This window comes from Schistocerca nitens, chromosome 8 (assembly GCF_023898315.1).
Source record: "Schistocerca nitens isolate TAMUIC-IGC-003100 chromosome 8, iqSchNite1.1, whole genome shotgun sequence".
Classification (NCBI taxonomy): domain Eukaryota; kingdom Metazoa; phylum Arthropoda; class Insecta; order Orthoptera; family Acrididae; genus Schistocerca; species Schistocerca nitens.
The window spans coordinates 429,444,991-429,465,915 of NC_064621.1; the positions used below are offsets into that span (position 1 = coordinate 429,444,991).

The following is a 20,925-nucleotide window of genomic DNA, read 5'->3' on the forward strand; positions in this document are numbered from 1 at the left end:
GTTACTGAACACGCCAGTTGACCTTGAACTGCTGATGATCTCTTCGTTCAGCACCCCAGTTCATCAGTAATAATCAAAACTGGCACCGATATAAATGACTCACTGGTAGTATGTTGCCGAAACACTACTTGCAGGCCTTACTGAAATGTTAGTAATTTTCAAATTGCAGCTGGAGGACGCCTAATTAGAATCGTTTTTTGTCTTCTTAACTTTAAACCTATGAGCGAAATAGTTTTTACCGCTCACATTTACAAATCAAACACGAGATCGAAGAGAAGTCACTTGGCGCTTCCAGGATTCTAGTAAGTAATTAACAGTTTTCTGAAGATCGTTTTTAATTTTTTTATTTTTGATGTGGTTTAACAGTTCTGTCTAGGACTATTGTATGAATCTATTGTTGATATTATGTATAAGATTTGGTGCCGGCCACTGTGGCTGAGTGGTTCTAGGCGCTTCAGTCCGGAACCGCGCTGCTGCTACGGTCGCAGGTTTGAATCCTGCCTCGGACATGGACGTGTGTGATGTCCTTAGGTTAGTTAGGTTTGAGTAGTTCTATGTCTAGGGGACTGATGACCTCAGATGTTAAGTCCCATAGTGCTTAGAGCCATTTCAACCATTTTTATAAGATTTGGTGGATCGCTTCACCACTAATATATGAAAAAACAGTTTGTACATCGGTATTTCTTAGTGTGTTTTAAGGGGGGATGCCAATATACCTGTTGTTTTTATTTAATGAAACAAGGATTTAAAACTACTGAATTTGTTATTTTTGTCATATAGCTTGCGTTACTTCTACTACATGGCGCAAACTGAGACAGCTGTACTTTTTGTTAACAACAGCCTCTGTTTCCCTCTACCTATAAACCAGTAAAGTTATATGATGACATGTACTGCTGCGAGTTTGTTGGCTTGTAACTCACTCAAATGGTATGTTGACTAGAATGGATCATTGCTATTGGATAATATGGTGTTTTACTTATTGTTTTGTGTAACTCAATCTTGATCTGTAATTTCCTTGTATTTTAGCACGAAGACGGCTATTTATTGCTGAAGTCTGGATATGCTAGAAAAATAAAAATGCCAGTGGGATTGGTTAATAAAAGTATTTCACAAACTTCTCACAACACAGACTGGTTCCATTAGAACTATTATATGCACAGCAGCTACGCAACACTGTGAATGTGGTTAACAATACCAACGCTGTCAGACGTATACTGCGTGCTGCATCTGAGCCGCTAAGGCTAGCTATTCATTTTTTGTTTTGTTTTTGAAATCACCTGCCTTCTCAGTACTCGCCGCGATGTCAATATCGAGATCGGATTGGAGTCTCTGGCCGCCGCATATCTTCGGCGATTTGGCTTCCCGCGCGCCGCGAGGCTGACAGAAGGAAGAAGAAGGGGGTTGCTGTGAGTTAGCTCTGGACTGTACGTGAGGAGCGACGTCGGTGTCGTAGGGCAAGGCCGCTTAGTCGGTGGGCCCCGCAGAAGCAGTCGGTTTGGGATGGAATGCCGTGGGCTCGAAGATCGTAGTGTGAAGGCCGGTGTTGTCCCGATGGTGGTCATTGTGTGGTCATTCAAGGGCTGAGAAGTGATTTCTTGGCTCTGCCCTTGGATTCCGAAGAAGAATTAGGCAAGTTTGGTGTACGAGGTGAACATAAGAATTCTAAAATGGTGCACGCTGGTGGCGCGTATATCGGACTTGTGAGTGGTGTGAGCTTTGCTTCGGTACAGCAGCCTCCAGTTAGAGCACTGCTTCGGAGGAGAGCGTTGATATCGGCATTGTCATCCGTTTAGCTGCTTTAAAGTAAATGACTGTTTAGGATCGAAGGTGGATCCAAGTGAGGGACCGAATCATTGCTTGTCTTATTAAGAAACCTACGTTACCACCCCAGCGTGATTAACTCTGTTGTCTACACTTATAACGCGTAATTAGACCCTCTCGTAGTGTCCGTGAATGAGCTTTGGAGGTACTGTTAAGTGTTTGTAGTGTTCAGATTTTTCTGAATTACCAGCCTCATAATTTCCAGATTTGTAACCATTGTATCTGTGCAGAAGGCACCTGAAAGCTTTCTGGAAGACTGCAAATTGGGATGCAAATCTCTATCCGAAGTCTGGGCGATTCGCAAAAGGGGCACGTACTGGATAGTATTAGCTTTTGATCCCAGTATGACAGAGGACTAACAATAAAAAGCAATCAGAAGTTGTGAAAGAGACTCGCAAATTGTATGCTATGCAGTGCAAATACACTCCAAAATAGCTAAAGGAGCGCCAAGCTGAAGCAGGGCACCGAAGAGACAGTCTCCAATGAAGAAACACGAACCGCCGCCATGTGCTCACCCTTAAATCGGCTACCGACTTTGTACTCACACACACTTCTCAAAATTACAATAGAAAGGGTGGAAATTACAAAACTTGCCAAAGGGATAACTGAAAATCTTCCTCTCTATTCCTGCATGCAGGGAGAGCTTGCAGAATTTTCTTCTCTAGAACTTGTTGTATTCTCTGCGAGCAGGCGAAAACTTGGCAATGTACTGCCCCTCACCTTATGATTGGCGGAATTACGTCTAGACGTGTAAATGCAACTCGCTTCCCATGCTGTTTACGCAAAGATAGCGGCTGCTCTGTTCTCTCCTTACACTTTCAGGAGGACGTGTTAGCTTTTGCTGAAATCTCTAGAGAGCTCGTGTGGCTCACATTGCTTAGAAGGGTGCTTTTGAGCTACTCTGGCTTAAAAGATACCCAGAGTGGCTTACTCGAGCAACTACCGCCTGTGGGAGTTCCTGGTGGGAAACCTCCCAGATTTCCGCCATTGCCTACCCACCGCGTAAAATTTGCAGATGGGACATCTCACCACATTCCAATAACTAGGAGGAACACGAGCTAATATACCAGTAGCGACATGTGACAAAGAATGTCACAATACTCAGGTGCAAAGGTACTGTGATGTGGTTGCCATTGCTGCGGGAATAGCTCAGAACAGGGGCATTGTGCTGCCTTTCCATTGACTTCAGTAACTCCATTCACGAGGTGAAGATCGGTCAACTGTTCATCGGGAAACCTATCCATACTGATGTGTATCACTGTTAATTTACTACTGACCTTGGTGGAAAACCAAAACAGAATCAGAACCAAGCAGACTGAATGTACGCTTGAGAGTGAAGAGAGCATCGCTGGTGTCACGTCTGTTTCCAACCGAGCCACACAGCGCTACCGTCGACGTTTGCATTGTTGTTCAGATGTTTTCACACTGCAGTACCGATACTAAAGTAAATGGGGTAAGATTGGTACAAATGGCTCTAAGCACTATGGGACTTAACATCTGAAGTCATCAGTCCCCTAGACTTAGAACTACTTAAACCTAACTAACCTAAGGACATCACACACATCCATGCCCGAGGCAGGATTCGAAACTGCGACCACGGCAACAGCAGCGGGGCTCCGGACTGAAGCGCCTAGAACCGTTCGGCCACAGCGGCCAGCTAAATGGGGGTAAGAAATGTAACTGCTCTGTAACGAGTCATCAGAGAGCAAGGGGTATTTCTACTACAATAATCAGCTAATATTCCAGAAGATTCTCGGAAATTTTGTGGTTGGTTTTCGGGTTCACTCCATACAATGACCTAGTTGTTATAAGTGGCTTGCTTTACGTGCTCCGCTTGCCACTGGACAAATCCTCCCAGCAAACGTCAAACGGAGTGTTGTGTCCATCCGATCAGGAAGGAGAGGAATGAAGGTTACAAGGGGGACGTAAGATGGGAGAAGACAACAATGGGAAAGGATTTTTTCAAATAAAACAGTCTATAATTCAACTAATCAATTTACTAAGCCAAGAGAAACCCAAATCAGGATGGCTGAAGTGATTTTGAACACCGGTCGTACTAAACGCGAATCGAACGTCGCAATTGGTGTGACAACCCGCTCAGTGCCACCTCCTCAGCCCGAGCTGATAAACGGCGTCATTTTCCGTAAAGGTGGACTTTTGTATTCAGTCTTAGGAATTTAGCGTAGTTCGCTTGCAGTCTTCATCTGGTGAGCCTCTTAAAGGAAGATTTTGTTTCTGAAAATGGATATGCGTGAAACAGCTCAGTTAACTTCACTCAAGGCAGGTAGAAATGTGTGGGGAAGCACCAAATTCGTTTCTCTGACACTGTGGCTTTAGCATCATCTGATCATTACTAACTGGGATGTACAGAGTGGTCATACAAATCAAAAGCATAGAAACAGCTTTAACAGAAAAGAAGAAGGGTTGAAATAAGACACGTTGTGGGCCTTAGCCCTAAATAAAACAAACAGTGCCAACTCTTCAAAACTACAAGCCTCCCATAATTTACGTCGGCGCTACTTCGCGATGTTACACAGCGGTCTGATGACCTCACGAAGCGACCGTTGCGTGGATACATTCAAACAGCTCGGCTTGCTGAGTTCATTTGCAACTATTTTTTGAGTCTTTAAAACCTTTGATGATATCTCCAGCGTTGAGCAGAGAATTACACCTCGAACCAAGGCCCATAAAACCAGTATCAGCAATAAAGATTGTCTCTTCATAAGTCCACATCTTGGTACATTTGTTAAATCAAAATTGCTGCGGCGTGACATTCACCACCGCGTTGCTCTACATGGTTCATTGCAGCATACTGGGAACCTCCTTACCGCATCTGTCCTCCAAGTGATAGAGACGTTCCTTCTCAGTGCTGTCCCATTCGTTGACGATCGCTCTTCCGAGGTCATACAGTTGTTGAGGAAGGAGCCGACAGAAGAGTGGAAATACAACCTTGGCATACGACCTTATAGTCTAGGAAGTGACGCTGAGGCAATGAAAGCTTTGGAATATCAGGAACAACAAGGACAGTCAATGAAGATGCGCAGTTTAGCAAAGATGACGTACTGTTTTACAGTAGAGCACATGTTCAAAATGGCGACTACCAAATTCAGTACAGGCATAGGCCTAACATCTTTGTAGAAAATTCTGGCGCACTCCACCAAGTACATCAGAGGGCCGTCAGATCGGGGGCCGAGATGGCCACCCAATTGGACCTCACCTTCCGATCTCAGAGCGCGCCAGTTCAAACCAGATACGTGTACACATCATCTGAGCCACGAGACCTTAACGGCGTGACAACATATGGAACGAGCCTTAAGGACACGCAATTATACGGACACAGAAAGTGTACACTGTCTTCGCTGAACTAACGACACGGGTGCATTGATTGCTCTTGTTGTTTTTGACATTCTAAAGCTCTCAATGACTCAGGATTTCTGCCAAGACCTACATTTCTAGTACAAAGCAGGTTTCAGCTTGTCCCAAGCCTGCTCATGTCAGCAGACACCGCACGCTGTCCCATTAGTGTGATTCCTGCCTCCTGGAGGAAGATGTTCAGGAGGGAGAGATGAATCCATGGCCGAAATGTTGTAAGGCTGGACAATAGTTTACAGGATTCTGTCGCCAATCTGTACAGCTCTCAGATTACTCTCAACAGCGATGAGAAGTGTCCACATCCGTTCATGGTACCGGTCTAAAATATGACTGACCCACCTCCATGCTCCTTAGGAACTATATGCGTGAGACATGCATCGCTACCTCGCAGTCTCTTCAGTCTTTCACTACGACATGTAACATACTCTGCTCTCGTCGGCGAAGAGAACACACCATTGATCCGAGTTCCATTCCAAGTGTTCCTTTGCTGACCTTCTTCGCGACTCACGGTACTGGCACACTGTTTTCCGCAGTCGACACCTATAGTCCAAATTGATCATGTGAAGACGCTCGCATACCGTCTCTTACCTCGAAACGTAAAGTGCACAGTTCTGTTGCGTACTCTTGGGTGTTCCTAATACGCAGAAAATTGATCAGCGTAATTTTAATTGCAAAGGAGAATGGTGTTCCTTGCTAAGATGTGGGGGCTGAACTGGAAAATGAAACCAGTTATTGGCTTACGGGCTCAGTTTTCTTGTGATTATCTAATCTATCGAAATCCTTCAAAATGCTCCGTACTGCTGTTTCTTCTGTGATTTAATTGAAATATTCTGCAGGTTAAGCTGTCTAAAAATACTCGAAACATATTTTAAGAATTACTGATACACATGACACTCAGTTCAGAAATCTACGTTTAGGAAATTGTGATTTAGTACATTGCCAATGAGTAACGCATGAACAACTAGAATCACAGTGTGTTTGTTACCACTTGCACCTCGATATTGAAAGTTCTGTCAGTTGTTGGAAATCACTGCTTCTTGTTCTGCGATCGCGAATGTTCGTTTCGGGTTAGTTTAGAAGCTGAAATGCCTCATACCTGTGTAAATACCTCAGTTTTTTAGTTACATCTGTGAAGAGGTAACTCCATAGTCACAACCGAAAACATAACCCTGTTATAACGAGGTGCTACGAAATTTAATTCGAGTGGAACTGATGGAGCAAGGAAGACATAAAAAGCAGACTAGCGCTGGCAAAAAGAGCATTCCTGGCCAAGAGAAGTCTGCTAGTAGCAAACATAGGCCTTAATTTGAGGAAGAAAGTTATGAGAATGTACGTTTGGAGCACAGCATTCTGTGGCAGAGAGACATGGACTGTGACAAAACCAGAATAGAAGACAGTCGAAGCATTTGAGATGTAGTGCTAAACAAGAATGTTGAAAATTACCTAGACTGATAAGGTAACGAATGAGGTCTCCACAGAATCGGTGAGGAAAGGAATATATGAAAAACACTGAAGGGAAGGGCGACAGAACATCGATTAAGACATTAGGAAATAACTTCCATGCTACCAGAGGTAGCTGCAGAGAGTAAAAACTGTAGAAGAAAACAGAGATTGAGATACATTCAGTAAATAATTGAGGTACGTTGCGAGTGCTACTCTGAGATGAAATGCTTGGCTTACGATAAGAATTCGTGGCAAGCCGCATCAAATAAGTCAGAAGACTGATGAGTGAAAAAAAAAAAATTGGCGAGCAGGTGGATAATTTGACTCTCACAAATGCTGTTTGTCATGCACCACATTCCTGACAGAGTGGTCAAAAGAAATCACGTCACATGCCCTCAGCTGTTTCCGTGATTTGGAGTGAACCAACGACCCACACAAAGGACTGTTATCTTTGACGAAAGTATGTGGAATCACTTCGAAAACAAGGAAAACTACGTGTTATCCTAATTTACCGCGTGCTGCAGCGCCTGTAAGACACAGTGAAGAAACACCGACAATAGTGCGTTCTGAGAATGAGAGTGAAGACGAATAGTAAGAAATTCACAGAAGGTGGCAAGGGAAATCTATGCTTGCCGATCCAACGTCTCAAGGCCACTGTGAATCAAATCAGCCGCACGTTTTGTCTCAAGGGGATTTCAAGGATCTTTTTTGTGTTTAAAATTTGTCGAAGCAGTAGGATGCTCTTTTTGAATCTTCTTTTTCGGTAAACGAAAATGAATGTTTATCGTGATTGCCAGTTTTATTTTTTTACAGGCAACGTTATATGGTTTTTTGCGGTGATGTCGGGACTATTATCGAGACTCTTGGGCATGATTTCACTGCAAATGTTTCGCTCTCGTTCATGCATTGTAGCAGAAAAGTTAGTGTGAAAGTAATTTTTATCAACAGTAGGAACAAATCTGGTTCTGCCCATGCAGTTAATCTGGTGGAGACGTATGAGAGCTTTAAAGTGCAACTCACATCAATCCATTATAAGTAATAGAAATGGTGCACGCGTGGAGATCTCAAAATAATTGCCATTCTTCGCGGTATCCAGCTCGTATACACGAAGCAATGATATTTGCTTTGCTTATAGTACAACAGAGGCAGAAAAAACGACTACAGTGGCGAAAAGAAAAACTGCTTGCAGTGACCTATCAACTGGACAGAAGGATACGGTGAGCATTCCTCATGTTGATCTCAAATATTTGTATTCACCTCCGCTGCACGTTAAACAGTATTTCGTCATAAAACTTTATGAAAGATATGAACAAAACTTCATGTATTTGTGAGAGAAAGGAACAAAAAAGTTGCAGAACGCAAATTATGGAATTAATGTCTGATGAACATTTCCTTGGTTTTTCGAGAGATGTTGAAAGAAAGACGAGGCTATTTTTCGTGCCTTTAAGAACTTTTTAGGCTACTTTATTCCAGAGAACTATAGTGAAATTATAATCTTATGGTATCTTACAATTTTTTGGTTGTAAGGTGTCAGTTTAGCTATATTTCTTAAAAGACCATTTTCTCTTATTGAGGGCAACCTTGGCGCCGTTAATGACGAACATGAGACATGGTTCCATGAGGACATTTCTCAAACGGAAAAGCGGTGTCAAGGCAAACTCATTACCGCAATATTCCAACTGTTGCTGGTGTTTACGAAGCGTCGTTCCTGAGGCAAAGTATCTCAGAGAATCGCGAATAAAATATTTTTAGGTTTAATGTTTTACTTACGTTACTCTTATCGTATTCATTTCTTTAATTCCTTTGCGAATTGCTAATTCTTTTATGTCTGCCTTTGAAAGTCCTGTTGCGAGAGTGTGTATTTTCGCCAGATACATCTGATAATCAAACTGCCGTAAGCAATTACAAAAACTGTTACCCATGAAAACTGAAATCGGTACAGAAATTCTGAAGTTAGATATGGACATCTTCGAATATTCAGGGCGATTCAAAACGTTGCGCAGAAATGGAATGAGTTGATAGAGATGAAGCACAGTAACTTTGGACTAGAAACGTAGGTCTTGGAAGAAATCCTGAGCCACTGAGAGCTTTAGAATGTCAGAAACAACAAGAGCAATCAATGCACACGTGTCGTTAGTTCAGCAAAGACACTCTACTCTTTCTGTGTCCGTATAATTGCGCGTCCTTAAAGATCGTTCCATCCTGTTGTCACGTCGTTCAAGGTCTCGTCGCTCAGTTGATGTATACATGTGTCTGGATTGAATTTGTGCTCTCTGAGATCGGAAGTGAGGTCCAATTGCGTGGCCATCTCGGCCCCTGATCTGACGCCTCTTGTTTCTTTTTGTGTGTGCAGAGGGTAGGAGGGAGGGAGGGGGGGGGGAGAGAGAGAGTTGCAAGGCGTCCGTACCCGGGGGCAAGGTGAGACCGCGAGGAAAGGGAAAAAATATAGTGTAGTCACGTGTTTTTCTTTTCCCCACGTGTAGACGCCCCCTACAAACTATAGTATGGGCGCGTGGGGCGGGGAGCATCGGCATGGCTTATAAGAAGCCTCGCGTACGTGACATTAGCTGCAGACGATGAAACATTTGTCGCCAAGATAGTTGCAGTGTCTCATGAAGTTCGTGCGATGCCTGGTATACTTGGTAGAGTGCGCCAGAATTTTCTACAAAGATGTTATGCTTATACTGAATTTGGTGATCGCCATTTTGAACATGTGCTCTACTGTAAAACAGTACATTATCTTTGTTGAACTGAGCATCTTCATTGATTGTCCTTGTTGTTCCTGATATTCCAAAGCTTTCACTGGCTCAGGATCACTTCAAAGACTATAAGGTCCCATGCCAAAGTTGTATTTTCACTCTTTTGTCGGCTCCTTCCGTTTGTGTGCAACCTTTTGAATCACCTTGTACTTTCTTGTAACCGAACAGTATTTTTTTTTACTAGTGTAATTTTTTTGTCCCCACAGTCGTCAGCTGGTGTTGACCGCGGTCTGCCACTACGAGGCAAATGGTCAGTATGTTTTTCCACACGCAGTGTATGAATGTGCCAATGACGTGTTTTGATGGACATTCCGGCGGGAAGCTTTCCGAGCTGACAACCGTTCTTGTCGTAAAGTGAAAATGTGCATACTGTTGAAGCTGGAAACAATCCCTCGGGGCTGTTACACATGCTGCATCGTTCACGACTGGATACTTCGCATGCTGTTGTAACCTTCCTCTTACTAATCGATCTATCTTGCTTGCGATATAAAATATGAGCGTGGACTGCGTGTATGCCTAATGGATTTTTTCTAATTGGGTAAGGCTATCTTTCCCGAAGAAGTAATACCGATAAGTAGGAGGAAAGGCTACAGCCGACCCTTCTGATGAAAAGTCTCAACTTAACGTCATCAAAGAAATTTAGAAAAAAAGCAAGCACTTTTTACTTTGTTGTTGCTTATTTTGCAAATTGGATTTCATATTATTGTGTGAACAACTGAGCCTTTCTTTTACTGACTTGAACAGAATTAAACACTAGAATATGCACCAAACCAAACAGCCATGTGCTCCAAGCTATGTGTAAAATAAATAAAAATTTCGCACTCTTAATTTGTACATTTCTTTAGATTTGGATTTTTTCCAGTGATTCTCAAACTTGAAAAATGAAATTTCTTTACTTCAGTCATATACTGAAACCTCTGTTGTACAACAGTTAATTGAAAGTAGACTGAAGCTAAAATTCTTAAAAGTGAAATTATTCATTAATATTCATTAATTATTAATTTGTTTCTTATGACACTCAGCATATAAGGGAAAAAAGGAACAAGGATCCTGTTTGGTAACAATGTCGGGGGGCAATGAGAGCACAATCGCCCTCAGTTTAACTGATTATTATTTAAACAAATTATATCAATCAAATCACATTCAGTTGTACCGCTGGGTTAGCCGTTAATACTTTCTAACAGTTAACAGTCATACTTCAGTGCTGTGCATATGGCGAAACTCGGAGCCGACGACGAAACTGTGTTGCTGGAACTACTGCTGTTGTTGAAGACGGTAGCATCTTGTGGAACCACAGCTAATTACAGAAACGGGCAGTCATAATTAATACAGCCTCTTCCGCCCGTCCACTGTCCTTACTCCCGCTACTAGATATCCGGCCGGCGCGCGTACATGATGCCGCCGAAAATGGTACTCTCTACTGCGAGAGTGTTAACATCACACTTCCGCACGCTACAAGCGCTGGAACCCGTCTTCCTCTCACTCTGCGCGCTCCGTGCAACTCCCTACCCCAAAGATTTTACAACGCACAAGCACTGCTATTATCGTTGCTAGTCTATGCAAATGACAACTCCTTTGGCTTTTTCCCAGAGCTTATAAGTTTCAGAATAAGACACTGATAAATGCAATGAAACGTCAACAGACTTCTACCTAAATTTACACATACAGTGAAGCAATGTCCCTACTTATTAAAACAAAGGAATTTAAATTACAAATATTTACATACAATTCAGAAAAAATTATATATCGGTAGCAGGTGCCATGCATCCTGCATTTTCGGTGTTACACTGTACTGAACTGTTTAGAGAAATCCAAGGGTTATCAGCTTCCTTTGAATGTTTAGTTGAGAGGTGATGCAGAAACTTTGATGGTTTCATACTCTCAGGTGCCAATACTTCGCCGCAAATTACATACTGAGGTGTACTGTTCATGACAGTAAAACTATAATTCAGATAATGGTCGTCATAAAGTGTATTTTTTTTTCGGTTTTGATTCGGTTCCGCCACTGCCACTTGTACCAGACTTGGGGGGGGGGGGGGTCTACAGATCTTTTAAGAAACTTTCCTATTTTATGCTCGCTCAGAGCAAAGCGCGAAGACAATCATGTCCGTACTTGCTTGCGTACTCGGACAACTGACTGTAGAGAGCAAAGACGCGCGACTATGCCCCCGCTGACCCCTTCTCACCCCCACGCCTCTACCGTGGCAAAGAATATAATTATATCTCTCCCCGCAGAGCGCTGCGACCTCTTTTCACATTGCACTTCACTTCTCGATCAGTATAGTATCAATAGAAAGAAAATTAAATACGTTGCCTTTGGAATCGCTGGCATACTTTTATTATGGTTCTGGGGTCGCCAGAATATTTTTACTTGGAAAGGGGTCGCATTTTGAAAAAAGTTGAAAAGCAATGGTTTACAGAATCCAGTTATAGTTTACGTTCATTACCTAGGTGGCACGTGTAGCGAATTCCTGTACTAAAAAGAGTAGATATTGATAAAGACGTTTCCTATCAATATGGCCACCCACCCACCCACCCACCCACCCACCCACCCACACACACACACACACACACACACACAAAGCCATGCACGAAACTTTTCTTTAGCAGCTCACTGCTCTGCACTGATCCTGTTAAACTAAGCAACTGCCTTTGCAGCTGGGCCTGTACGCTCACCCCATCTTCTCGAGGGAGGGCGACTTCCCGGCGGTGGTGAAGCAGCAGGTGGAGGCCCACAGCAAAGCGGAAGGGCGGCGCCGGTCACGGCTGCCTCCGCTCACCTCCCACGAGATCGCCGAGATCAGGGGTGAGTCCTGTCTACATATGACTGCGCGCCCAATTTCTGACATATCTTTGCAACAGCAACAAATTTTAAAACTTCACTAATATCACATCTCTCTGTTGAGCAGGGGTTAGTTGAAGTCATTTGCATGTAAAAACCAAGCAAAACTGGTGAAGGTATGGAATGAGATTTTCACTCTGCAGCGGAGTGTGCGCTGTTATGAAACTTCCTGGCAGATTAAAACTGTGTCCCGGACCGAGACTTGCCTTTCGCGGGCAAGTGCTGTACCATCTGAGCTACCGAAGCACGACTCACGCCCCGTCCTCACAGCTTTACTTCTGCCAGTATCTCGTCTCCTACCTTCCAAACTTTACAGAAACTCTCCTGCGAACCTTGCAGAACCAGCACTCCTGAAAGAAAGATTATTGCGGAGACATGGCTTAGCCACAGCCTGGGGAATGTTTCCAGAATAAGATTTTCACTTTGCAGCGGAGTGTGCGGTGTTTCGAAACTTGCTGGCAGATTAAAACTGTGTCCCGGACCGAGACTCGAACTCGGGACCTTTGCCTTTCGCGGGCAAGTGCTCTACCCTCTGAGCTACTCAAGCACGACTCACGCCCCGTCCTCACAGCTTTACTTCTGCCAGTACCTCGTCTCCTGCCTTCCAAACTTTACAGATGCTTTCCTGCGAACCATGCAGAACTAGCACTCCTGAAAGAAAGGATATTGCGGAGACATGGCTTTACAGAATCTCTCCCGCGAAAGGTAAAGGTGCCGAGTTCGAGTCTCGGTCCGGGACACAGTTTTAATCAGCCAGGAAGTTTGATGAAGATCTGGTTGGTACAGTCCTGTCTGCTAAGTCCATTGTACGACAGACAATAGCGTTATTTGAGAGATTGTGAGGTTTTTACGTGCTGCAGAAGACCGAGCGGGCCGGCTTGTGTGGCCGAGCGGTTCTAGACGCTTCAGTCTGGAACAGCGCGACCGCTACGGTCGCAGGTTCGAATCCTGCCTCGGGCATGGACGTATGTGATGTCCTTAGGTTAGTTAGGTTTAAGTAGTTCTAGGGGACTGATGACCTGAGATGTTAAGTCCCATAGTGCTCAGAGCCATTTGAACCATTTTGAAGACCGAACAGTGGCACCTGTGCGTGCAGGTTGGATAGCTTTTGGGAACCTGTATGGCGTCTTCGACGCTAGTAAAACATTATTAGAGTTCAGTTACTTGCTTGCAATGTTTCCAAGTCTTCGTTCTCCCGCACCAGCCTCTGCTGTTGTTCTTTCAGCTGCGTGTTGGGTTCTAGCTGATGTCCGTCGAATCAGCTCAACCGTTGCGCGTCCAGTACAAGTTGTCAGCGACCCTGGTGCGCCGCGGACTGCCGGTGAGCAGGCGCGACCTTTTGAGCTGGCTGCTAGAGTTTACTCGATTCTATTCTGAACTGTACGATGACCCTTGGTGACCTATTCGCGACGTAACTGGTGTCCGAACACGCGTGGCCGTTTGATCTCTTCCCGACTCCTCGTAGGTTTCAGCACCCGAAGGCGCCCGAGTGTTGAACAGGAACGTGGACCCAGGGAGGCCCTGTTGGTGGCTTCCGCGTTGAACTCCAATACTGGTGGAACTTTGCTATGTGGTTCTGTCGGTGGGCAGTCAGTTTCTTCATCAGTAGATTGTTGGCGGCTAGCAGCATGAAGTTCACCAGGTGAAGGCCATACTCTGGAGTACATCTTCGGCTAGTTCATGGACTGTGCTGGAGCATTTTCTAGGACATAGATCCAGTAGAGTAACAAAGCCATGGAATCGAGTGTTATTACTGTGAATTCCACCGATTCCAGTGATCAGCCCATGACGAGAGCTGGAGTAATTAAAGGAAGCTAGTGTGAGGCTATGACGCAGGGCTCGCTTCGTAATGACCGAATGTGTCCTCCTTATTCTGCTGTAATCACTTAACAAGCTGTTAACTGCTGTGTTGGTCCCTCGCTATGTTCCGTTATGAAAGAGATACTGTTGCAACACGTCTTACGAGCTAACGAATGTGCTTGTCTCGCTTCCTTCGGTTTTCTGTCGCAGTCGCCTTTCTGCTGAATGCGTGCCATTGCTCGGCAGGCCGTGTCGTCGACCCGACACACTTGTGACATACAGGCTTGCTTCCTGCATCTGCATCTGTCTCAAGCATAGCTTGAATTTGCCTGTGTCAACGTGAGGGAACTTGAATGAATTTTTTCTAATTTCTGTCCCTTACTATTCTTTGCCTTGACTGCGCATTTCTAATTCCCACTGAGAGACACGTGGTTATGTGAATGCGTGGTGTCTGTTCTTTCGGACATTTCCGAAAGAATAGACACCACCCATTCATATAATTGATACGTCTAGCTGATTGATACACGGACATCCCAAAAAAGTTCCCTGATTTTCCGGTTAAAAATACACTTCCTCCTGGGTGAAAATACACTTTTTCCACGTTAAGTGACAGTATACTTTTCCTCAGAAGTGTAAAACTTACCAATCCTTTGAATTTTCATGGATTTATACACCGACGTAGAATTTCCCGGCACTTAAGAAAACGAAACTCAGAGAAAAAAACACGTTTTGGAAAGATGTTTGATATGCAGCAACTTGTACAGTACATATTTTCGTATTAAGAAAGTATAAATTCGAATTCCACCAAACACCGCATATTACTTTATAAAGCATTGAGATCGAGATTGCGCGTTTGTAAGCCAGTCATAGCTCATGTCATGTGATCTCACCAGCCGATGACAGCTGATATTCTAAGCATAGGACACATGATGTAGTCAGCCAATAGCAACATCCCTGTTAAGTAGCGCGAACACACAAGTAGGAAAAGTTAATGGTATAAATTAATATATATAATATTGGTCTCTAAGATTAATAAGCTGAAAGAAAAGCTAAGCTTTCACATATAGTATTGAACTTTGTTGCGCCTGTTACAATTTAAAATACATCACACAAATGTGCCAGTAAAATTTTTACAACGACATAAATGTCTAAACTTCTAGGCTCAAAATTCTTCTACATGGTCATCCTCAAAGTTGATTTTTAAACGTGAGTCAAACGCTCTGTGATTTAAAAAATTCATCGTACATTCTCGCACATAGTTAATCTTGCATAGAAGGAAATTTACTTTGAAATTAACACTTTTCAAGCAACCATTCGCAATATTTTCCTGCGACCTGCCGGAAATAGGTTCGTTTCATCAGTTGCCAGAGAGCGCCAGATGTCACCGCGTTTGTGCAGCTACGATGGCGCAGAAAGCCCGTATGTTCGTACGTGTAACACATTAAAAAATCTTACATTATCTCATAAAAGAAACAAGACATTAGAAGATACTCCAAGAGCATCAGAATTTCACGAACCATACTAAAATGCATAATTTGGCTTAAAGTGCACATTCATATGCCCAGATTCGAACATAAATTTCCTTGGAGTACCAGTTCTGTATTATCTCACGTTTCGTTCTTTATTATGGCATAATGTCATACGTGCTGGAAGATGAAAAAGTGCACTTGAAATGCAGCGGACAATTGAAACTATTCAATAGTGTGGAATTAAACACTTTGTTTCAAATAAGTTGACTGCCTCAGCTGAAAAGATTATTAAAAGCCAAATTTGTTTAGCAAACCGACAAAAATAACTTCATTGTTCTGCAAGGCGATGAATGTTTGACTATCAGAAAGGTGGACATAAAATAAAATCTGAAACTAATAACATATTTTGGCGTTCTGTAATTATGTGAATGTATTTTAATTCACTGCATACCTTCCGGCCACAGAAATCCATTTTGTTTTCATTTGACGTGAGAGCAATAAACGAAGAGGAAACAGCAAAATCACTAAACATAAACACGGGTCACATGGAGACTACCCACCTCCCCGCTATAACTCAGGCTGCTCTGTGCATCAGCCCCCAGTCTATGATATTTCCAAATCAGTGCAACACTACATAGTATTGCCCTTCATCAGTGGGGATGGACAAATTCGTCCGACCTCCTGTGGGAATGTCAGAGTAGCGAACGTCGCGGAAATGGACAGGGGATGCGGATAGGTGGTGCTCGATGGAAATGTAGATCGGCTACGAGGCGTGCCGGGATAGTCCGCGCAGTAGTGATAAATGTCCCGCATGGCGCAGTCATTGACGCACGTGCCTAATAAGCAGGAGATCCCGAGTTCGAATCCGTGTCTGGTACACATTTCCTCTCGTTGCCGCTGATTGCGCGTAATGTCCTGATGCAGCTGACATTCGTGATCCCTTCCCTTTCCTTTGCTCTCCTCCTTCAATTTACAGACAGTTGGTTACCACGTTGAAAAGCCTCTGTGCGCTTAAGTTGTTGCTACAGGGTAGTCTGTTCCAACACTGCCCCGTGGAGCACGGGCGCCGGGTTGCGGGTTGCTTCGGCCTTGGCCACCCACGCTCGCGTGCTGGAGTCCAGGCAAGCACGGAACTCACGCTACAGCCCGGCAGCCCCATTGTTCGTGCTGCCCACGGGCGGTCACTCGAACTGGAACTATAATAAGGGGAAGTTGTACACCTCGATAAGATATTAAGTATTAATTTAAAGATTTGTGAATCCCCGGACGCTGGCAGTGGCCTGTAATACATGATATCGTTGCTCACACAGGCTCTGCTGACTTCCTGGGACTGAACCACTACACGACGCTGTCCGTGAGGGCGGGCGGGTCCGGCCGGGTGCCGTCCATGCAGCACGACTCCGGGGCCGTGACGTCACACCTGGAATCCTACCCTGTCAGCCCCGCGCCCTGGCTCAGGGTAAGACCTATCGAGGAGGGAGGCCGCACTGTTCACTTTCTTCTGCCGTTCTCTGTTCATTTGGGATAACTGTACAAAGATTATAAAATTGCAAGTGATGCGTGTTATATTTAATCATGTTGGCTGCATCTCGGTGGCTAAGTGGGCAAGTGTCAACACAAATTCTGAGGTCTAGACTTGAGTACACAGTGTTGGAAAGTGAACACATCCAGTTCATAGGAACAAATTAATGATACGAACAACTGTCGCTGTATTCCCATACAATGTGATAATTCGTGCATCCACGAGCCATGAGGATACCGAGAGCAAATATTTTAAATGCACATGGGTCTCACACTGCATTCAGAAATTACGAATGGTGACATAGTCGCAACAAAAATCCATATTGATCCCGGTGGGTATTGACATATATTTATTCCAGTTACGGATTACAAAATTGTTTTAGGTTATAAATTTTTGTCAATAATGACCATCCTCAAACCTCAGCACACTCAGCATTCTAACCACACAGTAAGCATATCAAAAATGGTACAGTCAAAGTAAGAAGCCTGATAAACGTCGTTGTATGTATATAATATTTATATTTCATACAAAAATAACGAAGCTTGTTTGTCTTTTTACTTCGACTGAACCATTTTTGCGTGTGCTAACTCAATGTGATTAGAAAATTACGTGCACTCAGGTCTGAAGGTAACCTGAAATTAAAAAAAAATTCTGATACGTAACTAGAATAAATATCTATACAGCGTTTACAAATAGCCTATTAGACCGAAGTGATCATCTCTATAACAATCAGTAAAATTTTTGATATTGTAGCATCTACTATAAAACGTTTACTCATAAATCCTATAATCATGCTAGAACAACAGACACAATACGTTACTCTATTAGAGTTCGGAATTAATAATGACATCTATAATTACAATACTGGAACAAAATATGACCTTTATTAATATTCAACAAAATTTACTTTCTCACATAGAGGTGCTACCAAAATCTTCCGCCACCTACGCAATAATATCACAATAATTGCAGTTGTAATGGGCAGCAGTGTAGCATCGTATGAAATGTATGGAATTACTGCCTAAGAGTGTGACTGCTTTAACTGACCTCCTGTCGTGTGCGCAGTGCATCCCGTGGGGGTTCCGGAAGACGTTGCGCTGGGTCTCTGCGCAGTACCCTGGCTGTCCCATCGTAATCACCGAGAACGGCTGGGGCGACGCCGGCGATCTGCAGGACGACATGCGCGTGACATACTTTTCGGTGCGTAGTTCTACACCATGACTATACAACCTCTGGCAAACCGCAATTGTCTGGGGTTATTACTTTACAATTAACTGTAAAATGTTGATATGATATTTTTTACTGTTGAGCACTCATCATCATCAGCAGCAGCAGCAGCAGTAGCGACAGAAACAGCCTTTAGATGACCCCTGCTGGACAAAGCCGCCCATATTTATGCAGTACTACGGTCTTCTGTTATCCACTCCATGTTGATTCTGCATGTTTTCTGTTGTTATCCACCTATCTTCCATTAGGCCGTAGCCTCAGCTTTCTCTTATTTCTTGAATCGAACAACGAAAGCCTTTAGTCCGCCTGCCATGCACCTGCCTTCAAATCCTACAAATTGGTTACAAATTGATATTCATACATGTATCAACGGGACGGAAAATGATAAATTGTAAACTTTGGCGGCCGAAGGATGGATGTGTGACGCTTCAGTACAGTCTCACCATGAATCTGGCAAGGATAACAAACAGCGGAGATGTAGATAACAGGGGGTACAAGTCTTTGTGAATTTTATTCTGTGTATTCAGTTGCACAGTAACTATGTCTCATACACAGGTGCTTGACGAGTACACACACATGTCAGAATTTGAGAGGGGATGTTACTTGAGCTCAAAGAAGCCGGTTGGAGTAATGGGCAATCGCTCGACATGTGAATAGGAGGGATGTTGGCAGGAGTGGGTGGAACCATGGTGGAACACAGCGTCAAGAAGGAAGCGGTCGACCTACAGAGACGATGTTCAGGAGCAAGCAATCGTTAGCCACTCAGAGCTCCATTATCATTGCTCTGATGTGAAACTGGTGCTTCATTGACCAGAAGGGCCATTAATAGGCGGCTCACATCAAGGGCGCCGAGCTCACGATGACCCTTAAGCCCAACCAACACCTTTGACCTCTGTACAGCGAAAACACCGTTTGCAGTTTTGTCAGTGACATTCGGCTTAGAATCTCATTGACTGCTACACCATATCCTCAAAGCTGGAGGCAGTTCGTATAGTGAAATTATTTTTATTAAACCAATTACAGTATAAAGAAGCAGTGCAGTGTTACCCTCTGAAAGGAATATTGTTGTGTTGATCGTGATGTGCCTAACGGAGGTGGCTTTTCGGAAGTGAAGTCAGAATTACGTAAGCATTTAAAAGGTAACAAACAATAATTTACCTGAATGAGATTTTCACTCTGCAGCGGAGTGTGCGCTGATATGAAACTTCCTGGCAGATTAAAACTGTGTGCCGAACCGAGACTCGAACTCGGGACCTTTGCCTTTCGCGGGCAAGTGCTCTACCAACTGAGCTACCCAAGCACGACTCACGCCCCGTCCTCACAACTGTACTTCTGCCAGTACCTCGTCTTGCCCGCGAAAGGCAAAGGTCCCGAGTTCGAGTTTCGGTCCGGCACACAGTTTTAATCTGCCAGGAAGTTTCAATAATTTACCTATCCACACTGTTCAAAGAATAAATAAAACGGTCGCCAGCCTAATTAGGAATGAGAATGATTAACTTTCCTGTTCAATAAAATAGATATGAGTATCTTTAATGGACAGACACAGCCTATACTTTATCACACGAGAGTGCAGTGAACTCTATCACTAGCAGATGTTCACGTTAAAGAAAGTGCTAACAACTATAGAAGAACATAGCTATTTGCATAAGTACAACAGATAATGGTTCAAATGGCTCTGAGCACTATGGGACTTAACATCTATGGTCAACAGTTCCCTAGAACTTAGAACCACTTAAACCTAACTAACCTAAGGACATCACACAACACCCAGTCATCACGAGGCATAGAAAATCCCTGACCCCTCCGGGAATCGAACCCGGGAACCCGGGCGCGGGAAGCGAGAACGCTACTGCACGACCACGAGCTGCGGACACAACAGATAATGACATACACTTTTGCCTTCAGTGCTTAGCCAAAGCGAATAATTTCAATAACATTACTATTAAATTGCACTTCAGAATGCTGAAATTAGGCAGAGATTCAGTATCTTTTTCATATATTTTCCTATCTGACATGGATTGTGGATATGGTTCACTGCAAAATTAGGTATTGTGCATGGATTAGGTCTCTCACTACTAAAGACCTTTCTACTTAGAATGAAAATTAAATGGAGTTCACTAACAAATTACTTCTCACTGTCCTTTGAATAAATAAGTTACTGTTTTCATAGATAGTGGTTTTTCTATTAATCATTATCTAGCATGAGCACAATAGACAAACTGTGGATCCTGTTACACTATTAGTATGCTCTTTTAATACACGTGACGAAACCAATATTATACTGAACTTGACTTGAGTAGCAAGAGTAATTGAAACTTTCTATAATTAATTAACTTTGCACATTTGAACTACTTTCAGTGGAGGGGGCCCTTAATCTTGACCACTGTAATAGAGAAAACTAAACACACTTTCAATACACTAGAGAAACAAGTCCTTAACAAGCATGAACATGTAACTTTCAACAGTAATAGTTCTCAACTTTTACTGCAGTAGAACACAACTTGACGTAGTTACAAGACAATAACTCACCTTTGGGTGATTTTCAACAGGCTGCACTATGATCATTTAATTTGTAAAACTCTATAAGCCACAGTTTTGAGAACATTCACTTTTGAAGTTGGTAACAAAATATTAATAAGCAGTTTTAATAAAAAAATTATTTTCAACAAG

At 43.4% G+C, this 20,925-nt stretch overlaps 1 protein-coding gene across 1 annotated transcript in view; it reads left to right on the forward strand.

The window, feature by feature from the left end:
- The window catches only part of LOC126199112 (myrosinase 1-like), a 225,047-nt gene that overhangs the window by 183,695 nt on the left and 20,427 nt on the right, over positions 1-20,925 (forward strand). Inside the window, exons 8-10 of the mRNA XM_049935868.1 lie at positions 12,054-12,201; positions 16,817-16,965; positions 18,094-18,228. Of these exons, the coding sequence (XP_049791825.1) occupies positions 12,054-12,201; positions 16,817-16,965; positions 18,094-18,228 (432 nt within the window). The remainder of the gene's footprint in view (positions 1-12,053; positions 12,202-16,816; positions 16,966-18,093; positions 18,229-20,925) is intronic.